Source organism: Biomphalaria glabrata, chromosome 4 (genome assembly GCF_947242115.1).
Source record: "Biomphalaria glabrata chromosome 4, xgBioGlab47.1, whole genome shotgun sequence".
NCBI classification, from domain to species: domain Eukaryota; kingdom Metazoa; phylum Mollusca; class Gastropoda; family Planorbidae; genus Biomphalaria; species Biomphalaria glabrata.
The window spans coordinates 36938778-36957667 of record NC_074714.1 but is presented as its reverse complement, the minus strand read 5'-3'; the positions used below and the strand labels follow the sequence as shown (position 1 = coordinate 36957667).

General features: G+C 36.2%; 1 protein-coding gene across 2 annotated transcripts in view; it reads left to right on the top strand.

Annotated features, from left to right (window-relative positions):
• The window catches only part of LOC106079015 (thyrotropin-releasing hormone receptor-like), a 96477-nt gene extending 78723 nt beyond the window's left edge, over positions 1–17754 (top strand). For both annotated transcript variants that reach the window (XM_056027496.1, XM_056027497.1), the window contains exons 3-7: positions 3715–3964; positions 4957–5066; positions 6336–6510; positions 12485–12701; positions 13601–17754. In XM_056027496.1, the coding sequence (XP_055883471.1) occupies positions 3715–3964; positions 4957–5066; positions 6336–6510; positions 12485–12701; positions 13601–13889 (1041 nt within the window). In that variant the 3' untranslated portion in view covers positions 13890–17754. The remainder of the gene's footprint in view (positions 1–3714; positions 3965–4956; positions 5067–6335; positions 6511–12484; positions 12702–13600) is intronic.
• The last annotated feature ends 1136 nt before the right edge of the window (positions 17755–18890 follow it).

The following is an 18890-nucleotide window of genomic DNA, read 5'->3' as shown; positions in this document are numbered from 1 at the left end:
GTAGACTTTGTATGCAATGAAGACCTAATATGTTCTGTAGACTTTGTATGCAATGATGAAGACCTAATATGTTCTGTAGACTTTGTATGCAATGATGAAGACCTAATATGTTCTGTAGACTTTGTATGCAATGAAGACCTAATATGTTCTGTAGACTTTGCATGCAATGATGAAGACCTAATATGTTCTGTAGACTTTGTATGCAATGAAGACCTAATATGTTCTGTAGACTTTGTATGCAATGAAGACCTAATATGTTCTGTAGACTTTGTATGCAATGATGAAGACCTAATATGTTTTGTAGACTTTGTATGCAATGAAGACCTAATATGTTCTGTAGACTTTGTATGCAATGAAGATCTAATATGTTCTGTAGACTTTGTATGCAATGAAGACCTAATATGTTCTGTAGACTTTGTATGCAATGAAGACCTAATATGTTCTGTAGACTTTGTATGCAATGAAGACCTAATATGTTCTGTAGACTTTGTATGCAATGATGAAGACCTAATATGTTCTGTAGACTTTGTATGCAATGAAGACCTAATATGTTCTGTAGACTTTGTATGCAATGATGAAGACCTAATATGTTCTGTAGACTTTGTATGCAATGAAGACCTAATATGTTCTGTAGACTTTGTATGCAATGATGAAGACCTAATATGTTCTGTAGACTTTGTATGCAATGAAGACCTAATATGTTCTGTAGACTTTGTATGCAATGATGAAGACCTAATATGTTCTGTAGACTTTGTATGCAATGATGAAGACCTAATATGTTATGTAGACTTTGTATGCAATGATGAAGACCTAATATGTTCTGTAGACTTTGTATGCAATGATGAAGACCTAATATGTTCTGTAGACTTTGTATGCAATGATGAAGACCTAATATGTTCTGTAGACTTTGTATGCAATGAAGACCTAATATGTTCTGTAGACTTTGTATGCAATGATGAAGACCTAATATGTTCTGTAGACTTTGTATGCAATGATGAAGACCTAATATGTTCTGTAGACTTTGTATGCAATGATGAAGACCTAATATGTTCTGTAGACTTTGTATGCAATGATGAAGACCTAATATGTTCTGTAGACTTTGTATGCAATGATGAAGACCTAATATGTTCTGTAGACTTTGTATGCAATGATGAAGACCTAATATGTTCTGTAGACTTTGTATGCAATGATGAAGACCTAATATGTTCTGTAGACTTTGTATGCAATGATGAAGACCTAATATGTTCTGTAGACTTTGTATGCAATGATGAAGACCTAATATGTTCTGTAGACTTTGTATGCAATGATGAAGACCTAATATGTTCTGTAGACTTTGTATGCAATGATGAAGACCTAATATGTTCTGTAGACTTTGTATGCAATGATGAAGACCTAATATGTTCTGTAGACTTTGTATGCAATGATGAAGACCTAATATGTTCTGTAGACTTTGTATGCAATGATGAAGACCTAATATGTTCTGTAGACTTTGTATGCAATGATGAAGACCTAATATGTTCTGTAGACTTTGTATGCAATGATGAAGACCTAATATGTTCTGTAGACTTTGTATGCAATGATGAAGACCTAATATGTTCTGTAGACTTTGTATGCAATGATGAAGACCTAATATGTTCTGTAGACTTTGTATGCAATGATGAAGACCTAATATGTTCTGTAGACTTTGTATGCAATGATGAAGACCTAATATGTTCTGTAGACTTTGTATGTAATGATGAAGACCTAATATGTTCTGTAGACTTTGTATGCAATGATGAAGACCTAATATGTTCTGTAGACTTTGTATGCAATGATGAAGACCTAATATGTTCTGTAGACTTTGTATGCAATGATGAAGACCTAATATGTTCTGTAGACTTTGTATGCAATGATGAAGACCTAATATGTTCTGTAGACTTTGTATGCAATGATGAAGACCTAATATGTTCTGTAGACTTTGTATGCAATGATGAAGACCTAATATGTTCTGTAGACTTTGTATGCAATGATGAAGACCTAATATGTTCTGTAGACTTTGTATGCAATTATGAAGACCTAATATGTTCTGTAGACTTTGTATGTAATGATGAAGACCTAATATGTTCTGTAGACTTTGTATGCAATGATGAAGACCTAATATGTTCTGTAGACTTTGTATGCAATGATGAAGACCTAATATGTTCTGTAGACTTTGTATGCAATGATGAAGACCTAATATGTTCTGTAGACTTTGCATATTTATATAGCTCCTCATGAACTAGAAAATGATTGTAAAGTCCAATACTCGCATTTGTGTTCTGTAGACTTTGTATGTTCTTGTAGAATTTGTATTTTCTTTAGACTTAGTAAGTTCTGTAGACTTTAATTTTTCTTGTAGATTTTTTGTGTTCTGTAGACTGTATGCTGGAAAAAAGTTTTTCTCAGACAAATGCAGTAAAATGAAAAGACAGTAGTTGACCGGCGGCGTAGCATACGCCGCTATTTTGCCGGGCCGGCCTCAGGCCACTGCAACCGATGCGACCGTAGTGGGCCCCGCACTTTCATAGGACCCACGCTAATTCTAGGTGTATAAATTATTAAATTAAACCATCTCATAACTTATAACAGATTTCCCGTGGCCTCCTGATTTACCAGGAGCTCCTGGAAATCGCTCGAAATTGCAAAATTTACGAAAAAGTCCTGGAAATATCCGGAAAATATTAAAATCTTTAGAAAACTCACACAAATCTCCTGAAATATATAGACAAAAATTGTCATTTTGGGGTGTCATTCAATATGGAAAACGACAATCCTACGCGCGATTAAAAAAAAACCGCATTATGCACTACCCGTAATTGTAAAATCTAGTGAAAGGAGCATCTCGCGCCTCAAACTAATGAAGAATTACTTGAGGTCAACAATTCTCGTAGATAGATTGAAACATTTGGTAATTCTTGCTATTGAGCGTGATTTATGTAGGAAACATAATTCTTATGATATACTGTATGACCTCGCTACACGCAAGGCTCGTGTAGTAATTCTGTGCTTAATAAAGAATGAATAAAATGCAAAGACGAATATATTTTCTAATATAAACTCTTAATTTTCACTTATTATCCGTATCCCTACCCAAACTGGGTTCGCGAAATCCGTTTTGCATTGGGTCCACAATGGTTAAATCCGGCCCTGCTATTTAGTGACGGGTGAATACTTGTTATCACCCCCCCCTCTTTTTTTTTCGCCTCTAAAACTACGTTGTGTAACTCTAGTCCGTCCGACTTGCATAAATAAAAGAGTGAACTTCCATTTCTTGGTGTCCAAACTCTTGAGCCATGAAGAGAATTATATATATAGATTCTGGCCATATATTAAGAAAGTGTCGTCTTTTGATTGTTTTATTTAATGCCTTCTTTCTAATCAAAACTTAGAATCTAAGAGGTTTCAGTACAGTTCTAAATAAATATTAAATTACAAAGTGAAATAGTTTGGCGTCTACGTCATAACTAAATAAAGAGACCACGAATATGTAGAGCTACAATAATGGATGGATATTAAAACTTCCGAGCTTCAGCTAGCTTGCTCTTAACAGAGACAACAAGGAACTCCAGACTGGTACAGACAGGTTCATTTTTGGAATTAAGATAAAACGTACCTAGCCTAATACTAAATCTAAAAAAATGGTTTATATTTTGCTTGTATTTTTCTTTTTTTTTTCTCTCCATTGTCCTCATCCAGAGACCCACGGGGCAGGTAGAGACGATTCTTCTTCCAATCATCTGTGCATGTGGCATCCTGGGCATCGTGCCCACCATGATTGTCCTGAGCAGGAAGACCATGTGTACGTCCACCAATTGCTACCTGTGTGCCCTGGCCGTGGCGGACCTGCTGTTTCTCCTCTTGCTGTCCAGTAAGATTGTGGTGGACCAGCTGGCCGACTGCCGTTTTTACATGGAGGGGAGTGATCTTGTGTTCACGGTCTATTCAGGTAAAGAAAGAAGCAAAGCATCCCTGTGCAGAAAGTCCTCGGTAATGTGTGCAATGCATGCACGACTAGTGGGCTGACTAAGGAGTGGAAAACAAAAAAAGATTAAAACGTGCAAGAATACAGAAATACGAAGACACTTTCGAAACTATACAACATATAGTTTGAAACTCAACTCAAACTTAACTCAGAAAATAATACTCTGAATAATTTTTTAAATCGTGCCAGTGAATAAACACTCAATGTACTTTATACTAATTACGCACTCTAATGAAAGCATTTTGCTCTGTTTGTGATTTTTGTTCTGCCACGTTTTGTTTTTCTACACGATAAACATTGGCTTCAATTAATGTTGGCTTTGTGTCTGTCATTTAGTCTGTTGGATCGTTGGGGCATCACACATGATCTGTCGACTGTTTTATCTCCATTCCTCTCTGTCTTTTGCCAAGATTAGTTTCTTTCATTGATGGGACTGACAATTCCTAGTTTTCGCCTTCCCATCACTTCTTTTGTCTCCCTGTCCTTCTTCTCCCTGGTACTGTTCCCTGCAGGAAGGTTTCTGTGAGCCCTGTGGATCTTGTGATTTGGACGTACAGTCTTAACTTACGTTTTTTTCCCAATGGACAGAAAGTCATCACGGGGGTCCACATTGTGATCCTATTTCGGATTTCCTCATTTGTGATGCCATCTTTGTAGGTCAGACCTAGAATCCTCCATAACATCTCGACTTCAATTTCAAATGAAATATTTAATGAACTAACTTTAGTTTTGAAGTAACCATTTTTTTTTTTAATTTTCAAAACTCAGTTTTCGGAAAACAGTTTGGGAAACACTGATATAAACCCATTCAAAACAATGAGTAGGCTTATTAAACAGAGTTAATTAAAAACCAAGCTACCACAAGACACAATTTACAGTCATCTAAGTGAAATATGCCACTGAAGTCGAAATTACTCAAGACTTACAATACTTGTATTTTTCAAAAACTATTTCAGTTATCTTTATGGATACTTTCACATATCTAGCTGTTGGAGTGACAGTCATGTTGGCTGTAGAGAGGTACATAGCCATCTGTCGTCCCATGAAAGCTATGATGCTTTGCACTGTAAGTATCGGCCTAGGTCTAATATAATTCACTCTGGCACAATTTTTGCACATGTTATTTCTCTCACACCAATTCTCGGATAAAGTTAAAGCTATACACAAAATATGAATCACTAAGAAGTTAACCAATTTATAAAGGAATTATTATTTAATTTAATAAAAGGAAAATAAATACTACATCATTAAGAAACCTGCTTGTAAATGCGCAGTTCTTCCCCTTAAATAAGCATTTATTTTTTTTTTATTTTGCTTGTTCTAAAATATTGTTTGACTTTTATTAAAGCACGAATAACCTAAGTCTACATAAAACAAGATTACAAAGAAACACAAACTCAAAATCGGCCCCAGAAGTGGTCCACCCAGGCAGGCTTCAATATTTTCAGAAAGAACATCCGAATGAAATTATATCAAAGACAAATGAGAGATAAGAATGGAGAAAGAAGGTTGACAGATCTTGTCTAGTGCCCCAACGGTACAGCAGATCAAAGGATAGGTGCAAGTGAATGCAAAGTTAGATGTGAACCTGGCCTAACTAGTTCCCCTTTCAGACCTTGTGGTCTATAGGGCAGATGATGTAAAGTTCATCTGTTTTTGTGGCCTATGGTTAACAAGGGTGTCATGTAGCCAGCACAACGACTAACCGCCTTTACTTTTCCCCATCTAATATCAGGTACCCATTGGAGCTGGGTGGATACAGAGGCGCCTAAGGATTCCGAAGTTGAAAATCCCAGTCTTCACCAGGATTTGAACCCGGAGCCCCCGATTCGGAAGCCAAGCGCTTTACCGCATAGCTACCACGTCTCATCTGGCCTAACTGAAGTCTTATAATTGATGTAATTGTTTTGAAAAAGCTCAATCTCTTATTCGAATGCTCAAAAAATTCAATAAAAATATAAAATGCTTTTGCATTATAAAAAAAATTCACGAAAATGAAGTTTACAGGATTACTATTCGTTTTAATATAGGTCTAGCTTATAATGCATACTAATTAGCTTTTTCTCTTTAAAAAACTGCTTGCATAACTGATTTTAAAAATTAGATTTTTCCCTTTCAGAAAAAAAAAGTAGCCGTTGCATCAGAACTTTGAATGGTCTAAAATATTGTGATGTCGGATTTTCAATATCTTTTCTAGTTTACGAGATCTAAACGGGACGGACGGACAGACGGACAGACATTTCGCACAAAACTAATAGCTTCTTTTGCCCTTTCGGGGGCCGCTAAAAAAGTGCGCAAAAAGTCTCATGCAAATGTCATTGTCTTCAAATCACAGGTCAAGCGAGCTCGGATTATAATAGTCGCCCTTACTGTCCTGTGCTTTGTGTTAAGCTCACCTCGGTTCTTGGACATTGATGTGTCCTACCTGACCACCGACAGCGGGGAGCAGAAGGCAGTGGTCACCTGGAGTTACTTGTACGACAGCAAAGTTTACAATTACATTGTGACAGGTAATGCCTTTACACCTGCATTAACCCATTCCATCCACGGTGCAGTGGTTTCTGCGATCACTTCTGTTTCTTTATTGCCAAATATTTATCGATGATTTATTATTATTATTGTGTCAATACATCCTGTATCTTTTCCTTCTTATATTAACAATGGCACAAACAGAATCAACATGCCTGAGATGTATATTTAAAGTTTAAAGCTTGGAAACACACTGAAGAAACATCAAAATTTTTGTTCTTTGTTAAACTTCTTCACACTTATGATTGAAACATAGACGTAGATTTTCAATTCAATAACAACTGGACTTTAATATCTTGATAATATTCAACTTACTGCTAATACAACTTTAACTGATATAACTTATTACTGAAACAACTTAATGATACAACTTTGACTTCATCCAGTGGACCTGCAACTGTTCAAGAACACAATACAGCACAAGAACCCAGTTACAATGCAAGGACTCCGACTAACTTGCTTGCCCCCAATGTATACTTTTTTAAACCCTATTTTCCAGAATCCTAGAAACTTCGTTTCTAAATATTGTATTAACTATGACCTTCTAGAAACTGACGAAAGCGACTTTTTTCCAGACCTGTTTCCCTGATTGGATGATTTCTATTCAAACGTGTAAGATTTGCGGCGTCTTTGACCTGACCCCGCTTTCTGGAAAGTGTTAAAATGATAAAATGAGGTCACAGTATCGATTCGTAACCGTTTCACTGTATATATCTAAGGATGTAACTATTTTTATTATGCATTTAGCCACAAAGTACATGCACTGCCGAGTGAGAGCTTCAAATGTAAACAAGATACAAATAAAACGTACTTATTGAACTGACCAACACAATGACCCGCACATTCCCAGTCCCCTTCTCTCTCCTATACTATCTATGGCCAGGGACGATGTCCGTCTACTGAAGTGCGTCTCTAAACTCCTCCATTTCACTTTCTAACATCCACAGTCTCTACTTTTCCTACACAATCTTAATACAAAGTAACAGAAAAGTAACGATAATGATAATATTATTCATGACATAACCGATAGTTATTATTTTTTTATAAATAAAGTATCGACAGAAAACATTTCTATTATTACTGATATTTACATTCCATTCGATTATGCAATGGAGTAGCTTTAAGATTTAGATCTTTAGTGATTCTTTCTCTGTAATAAGAGCAACCATTTCTTTTAGAAAACACTTTAACACGCTATTCGACCTATTGGTAAAGCGACCGTCTCCCCCCCCCCAGCACATAAGTGTAAGTATATGTGTGTGTGTGTAAGTTAAGGCTAGGTAACCCAAGCTAGTGTGCGGCCCCTTCATGTCAGTGATGAATAGCGTTACATACTGACAACTGACACCAAACTGGTATTCACGTTTGATACATCATTTTGTTAAAGTCTAGCTTGAGCTACCTGTAGACCTACACATGCAGACCCATTGCCCAATCAGAGGAATTTATTTCCTTTTTGTTTCGATATCTAACTAAAGCATTTATTACTAATAATTAATTAACAATAATAAAACAATATCTTTAGTATTTATTATGGTGAGCTTTTAATCAAAGTAGGCTTTATATCATGGGCGTAGCCAGGTGGGAGGTTTGGGGGTTCAACCCCTCCCCCGAAATGAACAAGGGGGGGGTCGATATTTAGTGACTGATTTTTTGCTTTGATTTTGTTTAATTTAGATGAAATTTCAATACTAAACCACCACTTGCCCCAGCGTAGCCAAGGGGGTTTTAAGTTTAAACCCCCATCTTCTATAAAACAAAACAAAAATAATGCAAACGACAATCCCCAAATTCCAAGAGCATAGCTAAATAAGATTTAGATTTTAAAATCACCGCCGAAAGTTACGATAAAACCCCCTCTTTAATATAAAAAAGCAAAGTACACACTCAAAATTCTATTAGATTAGTCAAAGGGGTTTTGAGTTTAAACCCCCTTCACCCCTTCAGTGGGGTTTGAAGCTAAAAAATACCTCTTCAATATAAAAAAAATAAAAAATTACACACTTAAAATGCTATGTGTGTAGCCAAAGTTTTTTTAAAAATTTAAACATCCATTCAGCGGGTTTGATGCTAATACCTCTTCATTATAAAAATAAAGGAAATTACACACTAAAATTCTTTAAGCGTAGCTAAGCCAAGGGGGCTTTTGAATTTAAAGTCTCCTCTTCCAGATGGCTTTTTTTTTTAAAGTTTAAAACTCCTCCAGATGGTTTTAAGATTAAAATCCCACTACAGAGAAAAACCCCTCTTCAATATTATTCTAAAGCAAACTACTCTCACCAAATTCTATGAGCGTAGCTAAATGCGGTTTGAATTTTTAAAGCAAATTACAGTCAACTAATTCCAAGAGCGTAGCCAAAAGAGGTTACAAATATCTACCAGTGGCTGAGCTCCACTAATAAAGTGCTGTGAATAGTCATATGCCGAAGTTGAAAAAGACTAAATGTGGATCAACAAAGATGGCTAAGACTGATTTTAGGAGTCAGTTATAGAGATCGGGTCTCAATCAAGGAAATCCTATGCCGAACTGGGAGTCGACCCTTACTAAGGTTGTGACAGAGCGTAGAAATGGGCTTTACGGGACATGTTCTCCGACAAATTGAATTACGCATACCAAGAGTTGCGATGACATGGAGGCCATTACGAGGAAAGCGCAAACAGGGACATCCTAGTACAACTTCAAGCGACACTTTCATGGAGGTCCTCAGAGCGGGTAGGAGGCTTCAGATATTGCCAGTGACAGATTTATGTGGAAATAGCTTTCCGCTCAATGCGGCGAACGGCGCGGGAGGATCTAAGTCAGTAAGAATAACCCATTAGGTATTTTAATAGCAGGATAATGAATGTAGATACCTCAGAATATATATTTTGTTGACTTTTAATACCGGGTTAGCTCGCGGTGCCACAATGTTTTCACTAACTCCAGGAAGAACCTATTCCCGGGTACAATAAACATCTTCCGAAAGAATGAAGGGTCAGAATGTAATAAAGATTAATTACACACACACACACACACAAACGATCGCGCGCAAGCACACACACACTCACACACACGCACACAATTATATACATAATTTATTTTTAGCGGGGGGAAGAGAGAAAAAATTCCCCCTCCTCCAAAAATAAATCCTTTACGCCCATGCTTTACATATAAGTGAAATGAAATCTATATATATATAATTCTCTTCATGGCTCAAGAGTTTGGACTCCAAGTAACGGAAAGATCACTCTTTTATTTCTTCAAGTCCGATGGACTAGAGGTGCTCCACGTAATTTTAGAGGCGAAAAAAAAAGGGGGGGGAGAACAAGTTGTATTCACCCGTCACTAAATGGCAGGGCCGGACTTAACCATTATGGGTAGGGATACGGATAATAAGTGAAAATTAAGAGTTTATATTAGAAAATAAATTCGTCTTTGCATTTTATTCATTCTTTACTACGCACAGAATTACTACACGAGCCTTGCGAATAGCAAAGTCATACAGTGTATTATAAGAATTAGGAAACATAGATCACGCTCAATAGCAAGAATTACCAAATGTTTCAATCTATCTACGAGAACTGCTGAGCTCAAGTAATTCTTCATTAGTTTGAGGCGCGAGAAGCTTCTTTCCCTTAGACTCCACAATTACGGGTATTGCATAATGCCGTTTTATTTTATCGCTCGTAGGATTGGCGTTTTCCAAATTGATTGACATCCAAAAAGGACAATTTTTGCCCATATAGTTCAAGAGATATGTATGAATTTTCTAAAGATTTTAATCATTTCCAGGAGCTCCTGGTAAATCGATAGAAGGCCGCGGGAAATCTTTTATAAGTTATAAAATGGTTTAATTTAATAATTTATACACCTAGATTAGCGCGGGTCCTATGAAAGTGCGGGGCCTATGAAATGCGGGGACCACGGCGGTCGCATAGGTTGCAGTGGCATAAGGCCGGACCTGCAAAATAGCGGCGTATGCTACGCCGCCGGTCGACTAGTAAATAATAATTATCAAAATCAGTGGGCTTTGAAGATGCATGTTCAGGTGTCACTATTATCTGTTTGTTAAAGATGCATGTTCAGATATCAGTATCAACTGTTTAAATGTTCCCACCAGTGTTATCAATATCAGACCTTGCTCAAGAACAAACATACGCACAAGACAAAAGCAATATAAACTCGTTGAAAGATTAGCCTTGAGGTCTGTTGCTGGGCTGTCCATGTTGACGTTGGCCAGAATCGTTGCAGTGGTAGCCTGTCGCTGATAATCTGAAATTGACTTTGAAAAGGGTTACACAAAACAAATACAAAACGTCACTTGCAGCAATACGAACCGCTGATTAGGGGGAGGGGAGGGAAGTGTTAGAGTTCTGTTTGACGGGTCAAGGTGACGAGATTTATGAAGCTTCTTCTTGCGTAGATGTTTTGGTATGTAGATGTTTTGGTGCGTAGATGTTTTGGTGCGTAGATGTTTTGGTATGTAGATGTTTTGGTATGTAGATGTTTTGGTGCGTAGATGTTTTGGTGCGTAGATGTTTTGGTGCGTAGATGTTTTGGTATGTAGATGGTTGGTGCGTAGATGTTTTGGTATGGAGATGTTTCGGTGCGTAGATGTTTTGGTATGTAGATGTTTTGGTGCGTAGATGTTTTGGTATGTAGATGTTTTGGTGCGTAGATGTTTTGGTATGGAGATGTTTTGTTGCGTAGATGTTTTGGTGCGTAGATGTTTTAGTATGTAGATGTTTTGGTATGTAGATGTTTTGGTGCGTAGATGTTTTGGTATGTAGATGTTTTGTTGCGTAGATGTTTTGGTATGTAGATGTTTTGGTGCGTAGATGTTTTGGTATGGAGATGTTTTGTTGCGTAGATGTTTTGGTATGTAGATGTTTTGGTGCGTAGATGTTTTGGTATGTAGATGTTTTGGTGCGTAGATGTTTTGGTATGTAGATGTTTTGGTGCGTAGATGTTTTGGTATGTAGATGTTTTGGTGCGTAGATGTTTTGGTATGGAGATGTTTTGGTGCGTAGATGTTTTGGTATGGAGATGTTTTGTTGCGTAGATGTTTTGGTGCGTAGATGTTTTGGTATGGAGATGTTTTGGTGCGTAGATGTTTTGGTATGTAGATGTTTTGGTGCGTAGATGTTTTGGTATGTAGATGTTTTGGTGCGTAGATGTTTTGGTATGTAGATGTTTTGGTGCGTAGATGTTTTGGTATGTAGATGTTTTGGTGTTTTACTGAAAGTGCATTTGAATGGAATGAGAGAACAAATATCCGATTGAGGCAACTAAGAACCCCCTCCCTTACTAGTCCTCAAAAGCGAACTGAACATAATAGAAGCATGAACATTGCGCTAGAGAAAAGAAATGCAAAAAGTTGTCCGAGTTGCCTTTAATTTCAATTCGATTATATCCATCTCTTTCTGGACCACGGTTCATATCCTAATGCTATCTAAAACCTTTAACACACCACTTGTTTTGAAACCACACGAGACTTGACAGAAAGATATACAAGTGAATGTAACAAATAGTGTTTAGAAATATAGTGTTTATATAGTGCCCATCGTAATATATACTACACATTCTTCCGAGAGCTTTCACTTTATACAGTACACAAATAAAATTAGACTTCTGAGTGACTATCTGCATTAAAATAAAAGACAACTAGGTATTAAACTACTTGGAAGCCTGAATTTTTAATATAAAGTCTACACTGCCAACAGTATACTGTCCTTAAGTTTTTCATTTGACTATATCTTTTATAGCCACTTGTTTAATTTCCTATAGGTCTTCTGTTGACCTCATGTTTATAGCCCTTATTTACTGTCCTCCGTGTTTACTGTTGACCACATGTTTAAAGCCCTTATTTACTGTCCTCCAGGTTTACTGATGACCACATGTTTATAGCCCTTATTTACTGTCCTCCAGGTTTACTGTTGACCACATGTTTATAGCCCTTGTTTAATTCCCTCCAGGTTTACTGTTGACCATACTTCCACTGGTCATCCTGATGATCCTTAACCTGAGACTAATCGTGGAAATACGTCGTTCGTCCAAGTATCTCCAGTATCACCTGGGGGCGGATACCCACGTCCGGTCCATCGTCAACAAGGAGGAGCTGAAGATCACCATGATGCTGGTCAGTGTCATTATTGCCTTCTTCGTCGGACACGCCCCTTACATGGTGTGCAGGTAATTGGTCACTGTCCATCTCACAGACTCGATATTTTAGATAAAGAACTTAAGAATAACCTCAACCATTAGGTTTATATACTAACAAGGTCATATTATTCTGTTCAATGTATGCGCTGGTTTTTTATTTTTCTCGTCTGGGGTTTTGGGTTTTCGTAAATGGAGTCTTCTGTGTATCAGGTGTAGAGAATACGTGAGCATTGATGAGCTTTAAAAATTGATGTGTATTTTAACATTGTAGATTCAAATACCCAGGCTTTTCACACTCGTCAATGTTATCATTTAGTTGGCAACACTGACCTTTGAAAACAGGGTCCTTGACATTGTTCTCTTGTCAGTTTATTTCTTCTTCTTCTTCTTTAGCCAGATTTTTGCCGCTGAGCCGTACGCTTCTATGTAGTGTCTGTTTATTTCAAAATCTCTGCTTAACTTTCTATTTTCTTTTCATTCTTTTTGTCTTTAAGTTCCCTAAGAATAATCAGATCTATATTTTTCCGATAATTCTACATATCGCCTCTCTTCTTTACTTTATTACTGTATTACTGTAGTGCTATTAAAGCATGGAATGGGTTGCCTGAGCTTGCCAGGAAAACCAGTGACTTGGCTGAATTTAAGTCATTGGTTAATATGCATGACTAAATGCATGACATCTTCTTTTTTGAAGTAACGTCTGTATTATATAAGATAAGAAGATAAGATTTTGTTTCGCATAAAAGAATGTAGACCAAATCTACGAATCAAAATGTAAGCGAATAGCAGATTACTCTGTTTGACTAAAGTATGAAAATTCTTATGGTGATGCTATATAGATTTAGCTGTAAAAGATTTATCCTATATTGTGAAAATGCATAGCCTTTATTAGACGTAGCTAAGCGCTGTTTCTTATTTAATGTTCACAGTTTCATCTACTCCATCATCGACTTTGACCTAGAAAACAACCTGATTGACGAGGACTCGCTGAAGAATCTCATTACCATTACCCGCACTCTCATGGCTTTGAAGGTGTCGTGCAACTTCATCCTGTACTGCTGGTTCTCCGAGAAGTTTTGGACCACCTTCAAGAGGACCTTCTGCCTGCACCACTGCATCCCCAAGCAGATGTCCCGCATGCCTAACGGTTACAACAACAATAGCCATCGCCACGTCCACAGAACGTCCTGCTATATGACCAAGTTGACCACTTGCTAGAGATCGCAGCTCAGTTCAAAGAAGCAGACGGCTTTGAGACAGTTAACTTCGCTATTGGCTATCCTTAAAGTGTCGCCACCGTAATCAATTGGTTTATCAAGAAATGGATTGATTTATCAATTAATGAATTGGTTTATCAAGTAATGAATTGGTTTATCAAGAAATCGATTGGTTTATAAAGAAATAGACTGATTGATCCAGAAATGGATTGATTATTCAGGAAATTGATTGATTTATCAAGAAATTGACTGATTTATCAAGAAAGGGATTGGTTTATCAAGAAATGTACTGATTTTTTAAGAAATTGATTAGCTGATCGAGAAATGGAGCAATAGTGCTATAATGGGCAAAGTAAAATGTAAGATTTTTCACGATACCTTGTAAAGTTATTTTGAAAGTATTATTACATGTTCTATGTTTTAGTGTTTTAGGAAATGTGTTCACATGAAGACGTTAACTGTGTTCGTTAATCTTTAACTGTGTTCGTTAATCTTTAACTGTGTTCGTTAATCGTGAACTGTGTTCGTTCATCGTGAACACGTCTTTAGCTAGCATTTAATTGTATTCACATTAATGGAACATGGTTTATATTAAAATGTAAAATCATTTGTAACATTGGTATTGTTTGAACATTGTTTTCTACTATAAGGAAGATTATTGTGATTGCAGATATTAACAAAGTTTATTTCTTGAAGAGATACATCCATTGTTACTTGCTCTAGAACAGGGGTTCTCAACCTGTGGTTCGCGATTTGCCAGGTGGTCGCCTAAGACCATCGAAAATATGGATTGTTATTGTCTATTCTTCTATTGCTGTCTGGGTGTGTGTGTGTGTGGGGGGCGACAGAGTGGGGGATTCTAAAATGGGGTCGCCGAGCTTAAAAGATTGAGAACCGCTGCTCTAGAATGTACGTTCACTCTTTGACTTTCACTGTGTTCCGTGTGAAAAGTTCCTCCAAGTATTGGATAAGCAGCTTTGCACTTTGTTGATAGTAGACTTTACTTGTAGGACATTTTATTGATAGATTTTTTAGGCATAGATTTCATTTGTATTGAATCTCCAAACCAATGTTTCTGTTTGGAAGTATAAGTATCCTCTAGTTTTTAATCCTTATCATTGAAACGCAATTTTTTTTCTAAACTGGTTTGTATTTCTAAGAAATTAATTGTTTCATACGTTGCGAATTTGAATGTAGGCCCGCATATGTACCACCCTTGTAATAGGGAAAAAAGCCCCCCAAATTATTTATTTCTACTTATCGCGAAATAGGTCCTAAACAAGTTGCATAAATCTGCTTTATATTCAAATTATGCAGTTAACGAAACAAGTTGTCTCCATTATTAAAATAAAGAGAAAACAAGAAAGACATTTTAAAATATACTTAAAAAAACCAAGCTTGCATTAACCATGTTGCATCAATTAGTTTGGATCAGACATCTAATTTGTCATAGATCTAGACTAACAATAATACATCTGTGCCATTAGACATTTTTTAATAATTGTTTTTGTTTAGCGCAATTTCATATTTTTAGCTTTCTCAATGTGTTATGATCATATCACTTGTCTGGACCAAAGGGGGGTGGGAAAGAAGGGGTATCAGGGTGAATGCATTTATAAAACAAAAAAAAAACAAACAAAAAAAAAACGACCTGAATTGAAACTCGAAGGCTAAAGCCTCCTCAGCTAGCGAATCACTTATGAAAATAGGTTTTATAGTTATCTATTGATAGCTTCATACTTTAAAGCCTCGACCTATAGCGTATTAATGGGGCTAATTCAACTTATATTACGACATCAGTCAAGTACTATTTCTTTCCCCTTGTTCGAGATACCAAACAAAATAATTAATTACCAATAGTTAATGAACTAATTGGTTAATTTTTAAAATAGATTCTTCTTTTGTCAGTTAATAGAAATAATAATGCAAAATTTGAACTTGATCCGAGATTGGGTGTGGGAGAAATAACGTGCACAAACTTTTTATCACTCAGACAGACTGACAGACAGACAGACTGACAGACAGACAGATATAGTTGATATAAGCTTTGTAAAAAATGGCCAGTATTTGGGGATGAACTAACCACATTAACACGCCACTCTAACAACTTAGCAAGCCACTCTGTGACCGTGGTTTGAATATAAAGAATTAACGCTTGCTGACTGATCAATATCCTGGTCTGAGACTTTGAAATCATAGCTCAATGTTTTTTATGTTCAATTGTTGATTATCAATATGTGCCAGCTTCAAGATTTGTGTTTTCGCAAATTTTTGTTGCAATATTTTTGATGTTGTAAATAGTATTTTCTGTTGTTGATCTATTTTATTGTAACCTAGGCCTATATAATTTCTATTATACACGCACTGCGGACTTTAATTTTTTTACAAATGTATACATATTGTCATTATTTGATTCACATTAAAGTTATGATATTCTTATGTTACTGTGAAGGATTCTCAAGCTATTATTGTATGCGACTCAATGATCAATGTAAGTAACTTATCAGTTGTATACTGTGTTACTATGTATGTTTTATTATACTCATTAATGTTATAGATTTTGCTGTTATTATCAATATTTACTGTCTACAAATCGTATAAGGACTCAAATAGGAATTTTTTGGTTCTTTTTTCTGTAAAAAAGCTTACAGGCTTTTTTTTTGTTTTTTAAATGTTTTTTTCAGAATTGAAGATGATTAAATTCTAGAGCCGGACTGATGGAGATTCTGTCGGACAGGGACCGTCGAATCGACAATGTAGAGCGCTTACTAGGTAGCTTACAAATGATGTTACCTACACATTGGTTTCTCTATAGTGTACACATTTAATGCAGTCAAGATGACTTCTATGTAAGCCTTGGTAGATAATACTGAACTCAAATATATTTACATGTGTATATCAGTTTAATTGGTCTTAAAACATTTGAGAGTTAAGAAAATAATGTAAATATTTTTTGGACGTCTAGTCCACGGAGAAATTCTTGTTATTGAATGTATACCGTACTGTATCTAGATTTTAAAATAGTATATTATTATAATTATGATAATAATTAATATTATTTATTTTTTATTATTATTATATACATTTTACTTTAATTTTTAGAAGCTCTACTTATCCGATCTCATTTTTTTCTCTTGAATTACTTCAAATATTAATACAAAATTATTGAATTATACTTCTGAGATCTCACTCTTTTCTAAGAGTTAAATTTGAAAGCAATAATCAATGCCAGTAGCCTAAGAGGCACAACAAAGTTTGTATGTTCAGATATGTTGGGTAGAGACTTGTGGTCGTTACTTTCTTTTATGGTATGAATTGCATTGACTATAAAACATATTATAGATATCAGAGAACGTCGCTAAGGTCGGAGACACATTCGACTACACAACCCAACCCCAAAATCCCCCCATAAGAAAACAACTTTTCCCTTTTAAAAACAACCATCATTATATAAAGTACAAACTTGTAGTCGTGTATCAAGCTAATATTAATTCTTTAAACAAAATTGTTTTGAAATATTTCCCTCTTTTTGTTTTCAATCATGATGGATGTCGATCGATGCGGTCCGCACCCCTCAATCGCCCACTTGTGACGCCACTGCTACTAAAATTCTTCTTTAAATCAAATTAATTATATATATATTTGAAATATAAGTCAATGAAAACACTTCCCCTATCATGCTAATTATTTGTTGTACAGTAACACTATAAAAGAATACATTGAATTTACATATAAACATTTTATTGAAAGGATAACCATTGTAACATATTCAACTTATCCTCAAATAATGTATCATCATATATCATTTTGATATATTGTAGTATAGACATTATAATTTACCATAAAATAAATGTTTTAATATTTCAGTTTTGTGTTGTCAATTTATCTTGTGATTTCTAATACACTTATTTCTAATATTTAAAAAAAAGACAAAAAAAAAAAAAAACGAAGGCCTACTAAGGCTTAATTAGGAAGGTAGCATCAATATACAGAGTACGACTCTACAGAAGATCTAAATTAACTAGTCAACATCTAGACTAGGGCACTTTGTGCACTTAAATAATTTCTATACTAAGACATGGCATTAGGAAGACGAAACGGTAGGCGAAGACAAAGTCTTGAACACGGAACAAACTGGAAATGATGACTTGTCCAGTGTCCGATTAGTGTCGAGCTTGCGTCCATTTCTGACCATTAGATCTGCGGGAGGGATTTTACCCAGAGGCAAGGAATAAGAGATTGGCTCTTCCTCGACCCTTCTGTTCCCTAGCAACAGGATGATCATTTAATAACATCCATTATCATAAGACTTGACTCATTGAACGAACGTCATGGGTTCCTCTTCTCATGCGAGGGCCGGAGACCGAGCCCACGAGGGGTTCCTCCGTGTTCCTATAATTTACCGTCACAAGCCGTGTGAGGGCTATCCTCACGCGTATGATCCCCGCTGGGGAACGGCGTGGTGAATGGGACTGGTTAAGACTAAGACTAAGACAGACTAAGACTCCTTTATTGATCCTTACGGAAATTTGTTGTGATTACAAGGACTCTTTTCTCATATAAAGACAAGACAACAGAAAAATACACATAAATACAATAGACACAACATAAAGAGATCATTCAGCGACTACACACAGGCATTTTGGTGCTTTTCATGTTCCCTGATCAACGAGTGGCGGTGATATAGTCTGACCGAGTAACGTACGAACGAGTTTTTGTATCGCTATGTTCTTTTTTTGATTGACAGCAGTCGCCCACTTCGCGACGACCTAACGTAGTTCTGATGGAGCCGGTGGCCGTTGTCTTCTAAGATTTTTTCGATTTTCCTTAGACACTTTTGTTCAAAAAGTTCCTTTAAATATGGTAATGTTGTGAGTGTAATTTTTGATGGCCTTTTTATGATGTTTTCTAGACGTCGCAACAGTTTAGATGAAGCGTTGCCTTGCCAACAAGTTATTCCGTATGTTAGCAGATTTTGCCTCCACACGTACAATACCTGTTC